The following is a 13,273-nucleotide window of genomic DNA, read 5'->3' as shown; positions in this document are numbered from 1 at the left end:
TGACACTGATTGCTCTGAAGGAGGAAGGTGATGCACTCAGGAGGAGGATGTTGTTTTTCCTACCTGCTGAACAGGAGTAACCAAACAAACTCCTTTTTAGGCCTTTGTCCGGAACCACCATTTCCCCTTGGCTATTTATACTGAGCCAGTCATCGTCAGCCTCTGGCCTGCTGGGCCCCAGAGAGCTGTTCAGCCTCAAGCCATCATCACTCATTCCTGGCGAGGTCTGCTGTGCACCCACCCATCCCACTGATCCTTCACTGGCTCCAGAAGGGAAGGATGAGGTGCAGGAATGTCCGCAGTGGGACGCCACGGGCTCACTGCACGCCAGGTGTGAGTGGCATCACCTGGTGCCCACCACGAGCTCAGGGTCTTTATTTTATGTAAAGCCCAGCATTTTATCCAGGCGTGAGGTTTTCCCTCCTATTGATTCCTGTCGGCAAATTTTGATGGGAAGGAACCGCCGCATTCCAAGGTGGAGGTTAATAAAAACCCAGATGGCTCAAATATTCCTTTTTTTTTTTTTAAGCTTTGCTTTTTTGGAAAGCTCGGGCATTTTGGCAGTTCCTAATGAAGAATCTGAAATTGGACAGGGTCGGAAGGAAGCGAGGGTGTAACCTGTAGGACACACAGGCATCTTACAGTGTCCTTTGGAGAACATTCCCAGATTTGATTGAGGTATAAAGTGTTTGCTTGGCCAAAGTAAAAGTCATTAAATTTTTAAACCCTCCCATGCCAAACATCCCAGTCCATGGCAGAATGTGCTTCCAGGTGCCGTGGAGCTTCCTGCACAGTTTCCAAAGAGTTCTGCTGGGTTGCAGCCATGCTGCCAGCTCATGATTTTATCATCTGTCTCATGATATGTGACATTTTACTTAAACTTCTGCTCTGGGGATCATGAGAATCTCAGCTTTCCTTTACCCCTTCTTCTCCTCTTCTCCCTTTTTTCCTCCTCCTCCTCCACCCCTCCTGGCCCAAGCAAGGAAAAAGAGGATGCTGTCCCACATATTTGCTGGAAAGTATGAATGTTAAGGCCTGCAGGAAAAAAAACAACTGGCAGTCATATTTTTTGGACTTTAACGTCAGGGTTCTTGAGGCAGTTTCCTGATTGGAAAAGAGGAGAGGATGATTAATGGCTTTGGAGTGGCGGAGTTTGGCAATTGCAGCCCAGGACGCGGTCGGGAAGCATCCGGAGCCAGCTCGGTGCGATGCCCTGCGGCGGGAGGGAAGGAGCGGGCAGCGGCAGCCGCTGCAGCGCGGGGCTGCCCGAGGAAGGACAGCGCTGTCGGAGCTCCCATCTCCCATCGCTGCCTGCCCGCACAACAGGATGGGCCCATGGATCTGAGGATGGCTCTGGAGCGGGGAATAGCGCAGGGAGCAGCGGCTGGTCCCTCCCCACCCCCCAAAGGCATGTCTGTGCAGCTCAGGGCTTGGAGATCCCTGGGCTCGGATCCCTCCGCTCCGGGAGCTCTGCAGCCGCGGCGTGCTGTCCCTGTCGGGGAGTTTCTGTTTTTTAGAGATTTCGAGATTTGGCTTTTCAAAGGCTCAGCAGAGGCAGGTCGGGGCACATTTGCAGGGAATTGAGCGCCCAGCGCGTGTGCCCTGTGCTGAACCCTTCAGAGAGCCCGGGAGCTGCACATCCTGCCAGAACAGCCTTTGGATGCCAGGGAGGCTCCTGGCGGAGCGGGCTGCGGAGGGCTGGAAGCAGGGCTGGAATTGCGCTCCAGACCTCACCTGGGCAGCGAGGCCTTCCCGGAGCACTTCTGAAGAACCCCCCGGAGCTACAATTGCAGCACAATTGAGCTGCTCTGCCTGCTTTGATTCCAGCTTCAAAGGGGAGCTGGCGAATAATGGATGTTGCAGTTCAGTGGCTGGCTCCGAAATTTGGGGTTAGGAAGGAGGTTGGCGAAGGGAGAGTGTGGGGAAATCTGACTTTAGTTAAAATGGAACTGAAACTTTAGAGAAGCAGAAGCCCGAAGTTTCATTTTTGGTCAGCCTGAAGGACTTTAGTCAATCCAAACTGAAGTGTCTTGATTTTGGTGTCAACTCTTTTTAACTCCTTCAGAAAACAAGTCTCTGATGACAGTTTCAGCTTGAAAAAGTAACAGTTTTGTTTGGCAAGTCTCACAGGGAGCTGTGTGGACATTTGGAGAGAATCTGCACCTTTTTCCAGTCAGACCCTGTTGGCTTGACTTGAATCAATTTTTTTTCAAATAGCTTTTGGCCCCTCCAAAATCTAGGAACTGCTGCTGAGGTTGTTGCTCAGAGTCCAGGAAGTGTCCTTCAGCTGTCCCAAAGCTAAACAGTAGTGACTGCAGCATCCTCTTCCTCACTTCAGGAGCATTCCAGTGTTAACTGGAGGGTTTAAAGGCACATTGCTGACCTTACCTGTGGCATTGCCTTGCAGCAGTTTGACATCACTTCAGGGTCCATTCCAGACTCCGTAGGGAAAAGCTTTATGGGAAAAGGCCTTGGCCCTGGGAGAACCCCAGAGCCTGGCCCTTGCTGCCTTCAGGCATATTTTGAGCACGAAGTTGCGAAGGCAGCATGGGATGGGACACATTTCTCCTCATTTCCAGCCTGCGGAGCAGGCAGGGAGCAGCCATCTCTGGCTTTTCCTAACAGATCTGTCAATGCTGCTCAACAAATCTTTGTGAAGCGTTCGGGGCTTTTTGGGAGAAAGGAAAAGGATTTTTAACTGAGGGAGCTGACAGGGTTTGGAAAGATAAAATCCCACCTCCTGACAGAGAATTCTTTTTCCCTCCTAGGAGATCTCCAGCCACGAGTCAGCCACCTGTCTCCAGAGTGAACCTGCAAGGTATGTGTGGGATTTGGGGATGGGCTGCCAGGCCAAGGGCACACAACATTTATTGCCCAGTTCTGCTCACAGCTGCTCTCCTGCCCCTTCCCCGGTGCAGGTCTGAGCTCCTCCTGCAAAACTCACAGGAGAGAACTACCAGGCTCCAAATATTGTTATTTTAATGGTTTGGTTTGGGGTTTCTGCTGGTGTATTAGCACAGGAGATGAACATGATTTTGGTTTGATAGTCATGGCCACAGTGGCTGCTGTTCTTGTGAGTCCCTGGGAGCACAGGCCTGGACAAGCCCCAGCCCACGAGCCTTGAACAGGCTCAGGCACAGCTGGGTCTTTTTTTTATTCTGTTGATTTCAGTTTGTCTCCATGTGATCTGTGTACTCAAACCTTTCCTGGGTGAGACTTCCTTGGCTTCCTGCTGGGAAGGGGGTGCCAGGGCAAGGTGGGGTGGGCAGCACTGTGAGGGCTGCTCAGGCAGGGGGAAGGATGAGGGTGAGCAGCAGAAGCTGATTACTTAGGACAGGTTTATTTGCTTTGACACCTGGGTTTAGCCAGGCTCAGGGTCTGTAGAACCCTGCTCAGGATCAGAGCTGGCCCTACTTGCACTAATTCAAAGGTTGCTCCGCAGAGAAGGAGATAAGATTTGGATCAGTGCCCATTTGTAAGGTTTAATCTCAGCCCTTCCAATAATTGCATGCTTGGAGGGACTAATAAAGCTTAATTTTCACAGCATGTGAAGCCTGGATAACTATCATTTCCTCTCCTGCTGTGTGTTATTTATTCTCAGGGGACACACAGAGTCCTGGACACTTCCAGGTTAGGTTCTTCCAAACTTGTTAATGGGAGATGGAAACCTCTGATTCAGAAACAAAACTGGACACCACAATCTTAAACTCCTTCCCTTTCTGTCACAGCCAGCAGGAATGCAACTCATCACCTGATCTAAGGCTGGGTCTAGCAAAGCTTTGAATTTGTGCCTGTGTGAAAAAACAACCAAAAAAACCCATGGAAAATTTCCTAGGCCTTCAATGGATCTGTTTATGTAAGTTAGACAATCTAATAATGAGAAGAGAATGCCCTTCCAGGAATTTTTAGGTTTGTTTTCTTAACACTTTCTGTGGAAAAAAATTGCTCTCAACTTTTTAACACTTTGGGCATATTTTTCTACACTATTTCCAATGAGAGCTGTAGGACACTTGGTACTTTTTAGCTGATCCAAGCTTCTAATGCTGGGAATATATGAAAATTCCTTTAGTAATGAAGTGTTCATTAGTAATTCTTAGTAATGAAGACACACAGAACTGTAGAGCAAGTGTTGTGTTACCTTGTAAAGGTTGGATTTGTGGTCCCTCAAGTAAATAGGTTTTTAACAATGAATCTTAGCTGCTTTTAGGTGAAATCTTCAAGTAAAATTTTTAAAAATGAGTTGGGTCATTGCAGCTGTGATAAATTGTGACACTTTGTAGGTAAGAAGGAGATGCATTTTTGAGATTAATAGGCAATTGTGTGATTTCCTACATAAACCAGACAATATTGGCATTATTGGTAGAAAATCCTGGGGTTCTTGGCTAAATTCAGGTCATTGCCTTCCTCTGCCTCTTCACAGCCACTGTCACACTGACTTCCTTTCCAAGCAGCAGAAAACAATCACAACCCTTGACTTTCTAAGGAAGTTTCCATTTAATTCAGCAAGAACAGAGATTTGTAAGGAACTTTTTCAGTGTTTTCACCTTTTTTCCCCCGTTGATGGTTTCTGCTTTGGAAATGATGAACTGAAGGAGAGGTTTTCCTATCAGAACCCTTCCAGTTCTGTGCCAGCGGCTGAGAGGATGCAGAGTGTTTTTCCTGAAGGTTTTGCAGAAGGAAGCAGTCGTGTTTTGATTGGGACCAGGCTGCTTCATATCTCTCTAGATAAAAGACTGTATTTGGAATGGACTGGGTTTAGATTCACGAGATTTGTTGAAGCTTGGAATTTGATTTTAACTCTCCAGTGTCGCCCGTTGATTCACTGCTTTACCACAAGCCACTGACATCACTGTGAGCATCTTGTGGATGTCTCCTTTGATTTGTCATTAATGGGGTGATTTATATCCTGTTCTGAGAAATACAGAACTCAGGGCTTAAAGCAAACGAGGCTGCATTAATAAAATTACCCCGGAGGGAGGCAAATTACATCCAGCATTTGCACTGCAAGGAATACACGCCAGCTGTTTACTCCAGCTGGAATATTCCAGGATTTTCCAAGCAACAACAGCCAAATCTGTTGCTGGTGTTGCATCACTGAGGACCCAGGCCCGTGGTGGAATAAATGAGCTGTGGTGAAATGAGGAAATTCTTTTTTTGCTTTCATTTTCTTTAAGCAGAAAAACTTTTGGCCGGGTTTTTCCTGGGACAAAGGGCTTTGAAAGGCACTGCTGGTGTCACTGTGTATTTCAGAGCTTTCTTAACCTTGCAAGCACAGCCAGAGAAGGAAGGGCAATATGGATTGAACATCCTGTGTTTTGTCCTTGGTATCAGCTGAAGTAAATCTGGCAGATTTTTCCTGTTATTTTGTTATAACTGCAGCTCACAGGAACGCACCAAACCACTTTTATGAATTAACTGAGAAACCATAACATGGAAATACAAAGCCATAGCAAAAGCCCATCGGTCCTTAATGAGCTGGGCAGGATGATGGGAGTGCTGTGGGGTTCCTGTGGTGTGTGGCATCCCCAGCAGCTGTGCAGGGCCGGGGCTCAGCCAGCTCTGGCTTACAGGAACAATGAGAGACGCGGTGTCACAATGTCCCTGAGGGCTCCTTCTCCTGAGGTTTCTTTCTCCTGTCCCCCTTTGTTTCTGCTGAGTGTGGCCTCTGCCACAGTTACTCTGGGTGACCTTTGTGCCACCTTGGGCTCAGGAATCGATCAGAGCCTTCCCTTCTCCCTCCAGCTCTCCCCTCCCCTGGCCCCAGTGAAAGGTCTGCAGTTCCTACCCAATGATTCAACCAATAACACCTTTAGCCAGCAGCAGGTCTGGCTTTTCCTGCTTGGTTTTGTTCTTTCTTCCATGTTTATTCCCTTCAGTGACCCTTATTCCCTCTGAATTAAATTACCTTTCACAGTCCAAGCCTCTCATTCTTCCACAAATTTGGTACAAACTTCTCCCAAACTGTTTTGCTCCCACACCATCAGTGCTGGGATGGGCAGTGTTTTCCCATTCCTGGTTGATCCACTGCCACATTTAATGTCACCAGTGGTGACAGGAGCAAAGCACAGAGCTGTGGATCAAACAGCACCGACTTTTTCCCCTGACTGTGAGGGATTTGCAGAGACTCTTCTCAAAATCCCCTTGGATACGCTCAGCACTCACTAATGACAGTTCTCCTCACAATTAACGATAGGCAGTTCTCACAATTAATGATAGGCATTCTCCTCACAATTAATTAATGGCACAATATTGCTGATCTGCCGCAGCCCCAGGCTCGTGGGGTGCTGCCCTTTGGGATATGTCACCTGCAGCATTTCAGGGCTCAGGGGATTAAAGCTTTGTTCAAATTCCTCTCCGGGGATGGGAGGGAAGGGTCGGTGTTTTTCTTCCTTTTGCCTTAGCTCTGCTTTCCTGTACCTCGGCACGTTTGCCTGCTCCTCTCACATGCCTTTACACGACCTCCAAACTCGTACTCTTTCATTTTTCCTGTGGGTGTAGGACGTACACAGACTCGTGCACGAACCTTTGTGTAAAGCATAAACAAAGACTGGATAATGCTCGTGCTGCTGACAGCCTCAAGTTTTCGTAGGAGCCAGGGAACCTTGTGCATCCAAGTGAGCTCTGGGTTACGAATATCTCTGTATCCCGAATAATTAGCACGGAGCTGCTGCTCTTGCGCCATCCTGCTCTGCTTGGCACGGGCAGAAATGGCTCTGGGCACACACGGAGCAGTGGATTCGCTTTGAAATTCTGTTTCTTTGCCGGGAGTTTGGCTGAAGATCTGACCTTTTGATTTGGAGAGCGACTGTAAAAGTCAAATGTCTGTGGTGCTTTGGGCTTTTACAGGAGTGCAGAGGAACCACGAGTTCCTGAGCAGCTGAGCCCGAGTCACTGCCTGCATGCACAATGGAGGCTTGTGAGCACCTACAGATAATATTTTTAAAGGATGCGGCGCAGGCACGATGCAGATCATTCAGAAACGAACCAAAACCGTGTGAGAAATCAGGTAGATAATGAGCTCAATGACGCGCCTGAACGCGGGCTGCTGAGCGCCGAGGCCATTCTTGCCGCTCGTCAGCTTAAAAGAGCGTTTCAAGGCGAATTTCCCAGCGGGGCTGAGGCGGCTCCGGCCATCCCGGGGCCATCCCGGGGCTCTTCCCGGCTCTCCGGGGGGAGTTCATTCCTGCCGCGAGTCCGTTCCGCGTGTTGCGCCCGCCTGCCTCGAACACACCCCCCGAAAGTTGGACTCATGCATCTTAGTAAGTATTTCAGTTATGCTATTGACGTCAATGCAGTCATTAAATAGATTGCCGGCCCTCCCAGCAGCAAACCTGTGCCAAAGAGCTAGAGGCAGACACATTTTAAAAGAAGAACATCAGGTTTGCTTTTAGCATTTGGAGAGAATAAGGGAAAAGTTTCTTCTGAAGTCACCCTTTGCAATAAGGGTGGTTTTTTGCTTCATTTTCTAAGGCTCATTTTGGGTGAGGATAATTGCTGTGTTTTATTGAACGCACGTTTGTTGTGTTGCTGTGTGCATAAACAGCTCTAAACGAGACTAAAAAGTCATTTTTGTGCTTGGCTCTGGCTGACAAGTGACACTTGTTTCAGGTCCCCTGGCTAGATTTATTTGTGTATCAAGTGACAGGAGGCATTCAGGCAAACCTGCTTAGCCTTTGACTCCCGAAATTCTGCCAGGGTTGATTTCATGACATCTATATAAGAAAATAGCCTTCATTTCTCCTCGGCAGGCTCTGAAGACACACAAGCTAATCATGACTCCATAGCAACGGATAAAAACTGTTTTCCCCTCCGCCCCACCTGTGGATGTCACATGAAGATGCTCCACGTGCTGCTGCCATCAGGAGCCTGTCACTCCCCGGGGCCAGCTGCCTCCTGCAGCCCCGAGTGTGCGGGACTCCCTGAGCATTCCCGCTGCCTGCTGCATTCCCGAGCCTGCCCGGGACAGCCATGCAGAGATACCCAGGGATGGAGGCACCTCTGCTCCCTTTTTCCCATCGGGAGTGGCTCTGGACAGGCTCCCGAGGGGCTGGTGGTGCCTTGGAGTGGCTACCTGAAACAGAAGCTAGAGGAAATTAAAGAGAATGAAAGCAGGTATTTATTGGAGGCCCTCATTCAGTGGGCACACCTTGGGCAGTGAAAAGCCTCTCAGGGCTACACCCAAGATGGGCTGGGCAATGGTCACCAGTTTTTCACACTTTTATAAGTTTGGTCCATTTACATATGGGGTTAATCCTCCACTTACAGCTTCAGCTAATGAAGTCATTTGCTCTCAGTTTGCTCCCCACAGTTCACTGTTGTTTACAGTAAATCTCACAGGGACCTCTCAGGGCCTGAGACAGTGAGGTGCCCTCGAGTTTCAGGCCTAGAGAGGAATGGTTCTGGCTGAATAAAATGGGGGAACAGCAGCTGATAGGCTGTGGAGCTTTAGAGTGCTAAAGCGGCACCGGATCTGAAAAATATTTTGTTTTAAAAAGCTAAAACTATAAAACCCATGAAAGCCAAATCCTGAGGCATTAGTGGGAGCTGAGCCCTGAGGACACACGTAGATGGCATCCTCAGGCAGCCAGGGAGCAGCAGCTCTGCCTTGCCAGGAGGAGCAGGGCTGCTCTAACAGCAGCAGCAATGAGTTTTGGAGGGGTCACAGAGCCAAACTCTGGGGTTTTGGTCAGGTTGGCATTTCACCGATGAGCCCACACTCAGCTAGGTAGGATAAACCATCGATCCAGCCGGGTTATCAAAGGCCTTTATCTGATGGGTGCCTTCCTTCCGAGTGACCCAGGCAGCTGCAGCCCCGCGGTGGCGGGGAAGGGACCTCGGGGTGGCACGGTCCCGCTGTGTCCCTGGCTGGCTCTGCTCTTTGGGGCCTGGTCAGGTCCTGCTGTGTCCCTGTCCAGCTCTGCTCTTTGGGGCCAGGTCAGGTCCCGCTGTGTCCCTGGCTGGCTCTGCTCTTTGGGGCCAGGTCAGGTCCCGCTGTGTCCCTGTCCAGCTCTGCTCTTTGGGGCCAGGTCAGGTCCCGCTGTGTCCTTGGCTGGCTCTGCTCTTTGGGGCCAGGTCAGGTCCCGCTGTGTCCCTGTCCGGCTCTGGTCTTTGGGGCCAGGTCAGGTCCCGTTCCCAGCTCCTGTCCCGCTGCATTGTGCAAGGGCCCTGCGGAGACAATTGGGCTCTGCCATCGCTGATATCAGCGCTGATAAAATCTGTGTCTCCTTTGTTTGCTGCACACAACCATCAGGGCTGCTGGGGGAGGTTTTGACAGCACACTCCTCGGCACCCTGAATCAGTTCCAGATGAGAATGAGAGCTGTGTCCTGGATCAGAGGGAAAAACAGCCCAAACCAAACAAAACCACCCAAACCAAACCTCTGGCAGGCCGGGTTATTTTTTTAGGTCGCAGGGCACAGAGTGTGCGTGCCTCGGGGATGAACATTGTCCCGTGGTTGAGTCCTTTCCGCTTCCATGTCACAGCCTTGCCAGGCACTGGGAGCTGCAGTGGCCTCCCCAAAGCCCCCGGCAGCAGCTCGGCCCCACAGCTCTGGGGAAGTTTCTCAGTGCAGAGCATTCTGTCCTGGACACACCATGGGAGAAGCTGCATCCAGAATCCCTGTGGAGACATTCCCAGGGGAATGCTCTGCTCAAATCCCACAGCCAGCCCCAAAGGCCAAACCTTGCTCCTTCTGCAGGACCTGATTCCCAGTGCAAGTTGCTTTCTTCTTGTGTTTTAAAGAGTGTTTCGAACACTGTGTTCTGATTCTCAGCAGCCAAATCCTTTGGTCGGTAGTCGGGCAGGAATTCCCAAATATTTTTTTTATATTTGTTAGTCTTGGTGGGAGCAGGGGTTGATTCCAGGTTGGAGTGGGATATAAAGAGGGGAAAGGGCTGTTCCTGAAGGACAGAATTGGACTTTCCTGTCCTCTGCAGGGACAGTCTGCTCACCAAACTTAACTCTACAATTACAAAATAACAATTACAAAGATTATAACTTTCAGAGCTTTAAAAATCAAAAGAGGAAGCAAAAGGTTGCTCTGGAACTTTTCCCTCTATTCCATATGGAATTACATCCATTCTGATTCACGCTCAGCAGTTGCCAAACAGTGACACTGAATAAAGAACATATTGATCGTTTCGATGTTCAAATCACCCAGAAATGTTCTGCTTTTATCACCAGTTTCATCTCCTGATGCACTGAAAATGATTTCTGTAGCCGAGCAAGGTGTGCTAATTAATGTAACCATCATTGTGCAAGCGGGGAGGAATGTTACACTAAGAGTTAATGAAACATTTCATTGTAATATTTGCTCCAAGAAGTGCCTGTAAATGACAGCCTTAAGGATGCTATAATTGCAATACCTTTTTTGACAGAAAGGAAACAGCTGCTAATTATTTATGGTTATTAATCAAACCTGTCAGTTTATTCAAAGTTCACTGAGTTCACTGTAAATATGTATGATTACCAACATTTAAATGTTTTAAGCAGTAGCCTTTAAAAACTATTTACATACACCTCTCCCTGTGGGATATGTTCTCACATCCAAAGGTAGCATTGATTGGCTTTGCTGTGTGTTGGAGCTCAGAATCATTTTAGGAATTCAGAATTAAAAAAACCCTCCAAAATCCTGCAGGGTGTTGATTTGACAATTAATATCTTTTGATTTTGTAATCAGGACTGCGCCTCTGGAGGTGACAAACATGAGCCAGGAGCAGGATCTGACCCAAGGTTTGCTGGGATCCAAGATCATTATTCAGTGCTAAAGAACTCCATGGTTAAATTGAATTTTAAAGGGACTGTGCATTTTAATGTAGCTCTTCCAGTATAAATATCCTGCTGTCAGAAATCTCCCTTTCCAGGAGCAAATTAATCATCTGTGCATGCTAAACTCCTCCACCACACCTTCACACTCTTCAAAAGCTTTCTGAAGCAGACTTTTTCCCTGGACCTCAGAGGCTCCAGGTTCCAAGCACTTGGAGAGAGGCTCTGGCTGCAGCTTGCCAGGGCCCCTGGAGCATATTCCAGACACCCCAATGTTTCCATTCCAAGTGGGTGCAATCCAGTCAGACCTTTCGTGCCTCAAGCCTGTGTTTAGGGAGGTTTGTCAGGCTTAGCACTTCATACCAAAATGCTTCTGAAATGTCACATTTTACAAGCAATGTCTTTTTCTTTAAATACCAGATATTAGGCTGACAAAAGCAGGAGTTGATCAGAGCAATCTTTGTGTTCTCTGAAAAAACCAGGGGAGAGTTCTGGGAAGTGGAAAAGCCAGCCTGTTTTCCTGAGCCTCTTCCCTCCCTCCCCGCCTCATTCCTTGTACAGATTTTACAAGAAGTGACCCAAAATCGTGTCCCTGCTGTAGCTGACTCGAGAACAGGACGTTTGGATCCATGCTGGGAGCATTTGTGCTGGTCTGGGACAGCCCAAGAGGATGTGGGATAACGTCTGTTCTGTGGGGATTGTCACTGAGCACAGCGTGGGGCCAGTCCTGCTAAGAGAATTCCAAGAATAAACACACACAAGTGCAGGGTTTGTTGGAAATGGACTTTGCTGGCATTTGACAGCTGTGAAATGCTTTCCTCCCTTTTCTTCCCAAAGATCCTCTTGAAGAAGAGAACTCCAGGGAGAAGTTTCCAGTTGAACTGGAGTGTTTCTGGTTTAGGCTTCATAGGACAGGATCCCCACCTGGCTCCTCCTCAAATGCTGCTGGGCCCCCACCTGAATTCCAGCTCCTTGGGGAGGGTATTTCCCAAATTTCCTGTTGCAGCTTCCTGGGTTTCAGCTCTACTGCACACAGCTTTTCAGTATTTCCCTCCCCTTCCAGTGGGATCATCCCGTGCAGGTAAAAGCCAAAAAGTTGCTCCTCACCCTCTCTAGGTCAGGAAGGAGGGACTCAGGCAGAGATGCTGCTCACACCACATTTTCCAGCAGCAGCTGCTCCCTCTTTTGTGACACTTCCAAATGTGGCTCTGAGTGCTGCTAGAACAGCTCCTGGTGCACATTGCCTCGAGTGGGGAGTCACGTGGGGAAATCAGCCTGAAATTCAGCAAAACTCTGGGAATTGTGCTGAATTTCCTGCACAGAATTCCTGACAGTGTGAGTGACAGCACAGAGACCTTGGCCAAGCCTGACACCAGGTGCCTCTTATGCTGCTAAATGTAAGAAATTCTGGAAAATGCCTTGGAGTATAAAACTTAGAGCAGGAAAAGTAAGCCCTGGAATAATCCCCAGCAGGCTGAGCCATAGCTGACCTTCAGTGAGGAACATTTCCATTTCCATGTCCATTCAATCTGATATTTAAACTGGAATTGTTACTAAGAGGTGCTTTTAGTGCTGACATTTTGATTTCTTTGAACTCAGATTGAGGTGCTTAAATCACTGTATTTTGAGGGCTTTAATCAAATGGTTTTTGAGAGTGAAAGGCTGTCCTCAGGTCTGCCAGCTGCAGCCATTTGGGGAGTGGTTACACTTTCAAGTCTGCCTGTCATTACTGGGTCATGTTTGTCCCCATCTGCCACTTCCAGGCATCTCTGTGGAGTAAAAAACTTGATTTGGGTCAGGACTGACCCCAGGTTTAAGGAATGTTGTCATACAGGACTCAGAATTTGGCTAAAGTAGTCCAGATCTAGAAAAAAACTTACAAATAAATTAATATCTGGTGTTCTATAATATCAAATTCTGATTATGGATAACCAGGGAGTGAATCTGATGTTGTTTCCCTGATAATTTCAGTGGAAATGTGGTGCCATGTCCTAAACACACCTTTTAAAGAGCCAGGGTGTGCTGGCCTCAGCTCCCAGGTGGAGATGAGCACGTGCAGGGTTTAATATGGAACATTAAAAGCTGTCAAAACAAATGATGCTGCTCTGTAGGCTCCTGCCATCTCCCTCTTCCTCCCCACCCCGTTCCCCGTGGGACTCACTCCGTGATTTTCAGCACATTATTCCAAAAGTTCTACGTGCACTTGGGGAAACAGAGAGGCCAGTGAGTCACAAGCTGTGCAGGAGGGAGATGAATACCCAGGATTAGCACGGGGAAGTTTCAGCTCTGCTCTCAGCCACTGAGGAGTTTGAGTCTGGGGCTTGAGGCTCACCCCAAAATCAGAGTTATGGTGTGGGGATGGACAAAACCTGGGTGTTTTGGGGAGCCAGCACCCAGCTGACATGTGAAATATCCTGCGTTTTTAAAAGCTGGAGGATTGTGGATTAGGAAATGGAGGTTGTCCAGGTTCTGTGTGCTGGTTCTGCTCCCCGGGCTCGCGCCGTGTCCC

General features: G+C 48.6%; 1 protein-coding gene across 3 annotated transcripts in view; it reads left to right on the top strand.

Moving 5' to 3' along the window:
• PDE4B (phosphodiesterase 4B) overlaps window positions 1-13,273 on the top strand; it is a 178,264-nt gene that overhangs the window by 121,608 nt on the left and 43,383 nt on the right. For all 3 annotated transcript variants that reach the window (XM_066555724.1, XM_066555725.1, XM_066555727.1), the window contains one exon: window positions 2,769-2,818. In XM_066555724.1, the coding sequence (XP_066411821.1) occupies window positions 2,769-2,818 (50 nt within the window). The remainder of the gene's footprint in view (window positions 1-2,768; window positions 2,819-13,273) is intronic.

Source organism: Molothrus aeneus, chromosome 9 (genome assembly GCF_037042795.1).
Source record: "Molothrus aeneus isolate 106 chromosome 9, BPBGC_Maene_1.0, whole genome shotgun sequence".
In the NCBI taxonomy this organism is placed as follows: domain Eukaryota; kingdom Metazoa; phylum Chordata; class Aves; order Passeriformes; family Icteridae; genus Molothrus; species Molothrus aeneus.
The sequence above is the reverse complement of the archived record's forward strand: the minus strand, read 5'-3'. Positions and strand labels throughout refer to the sequence as shown.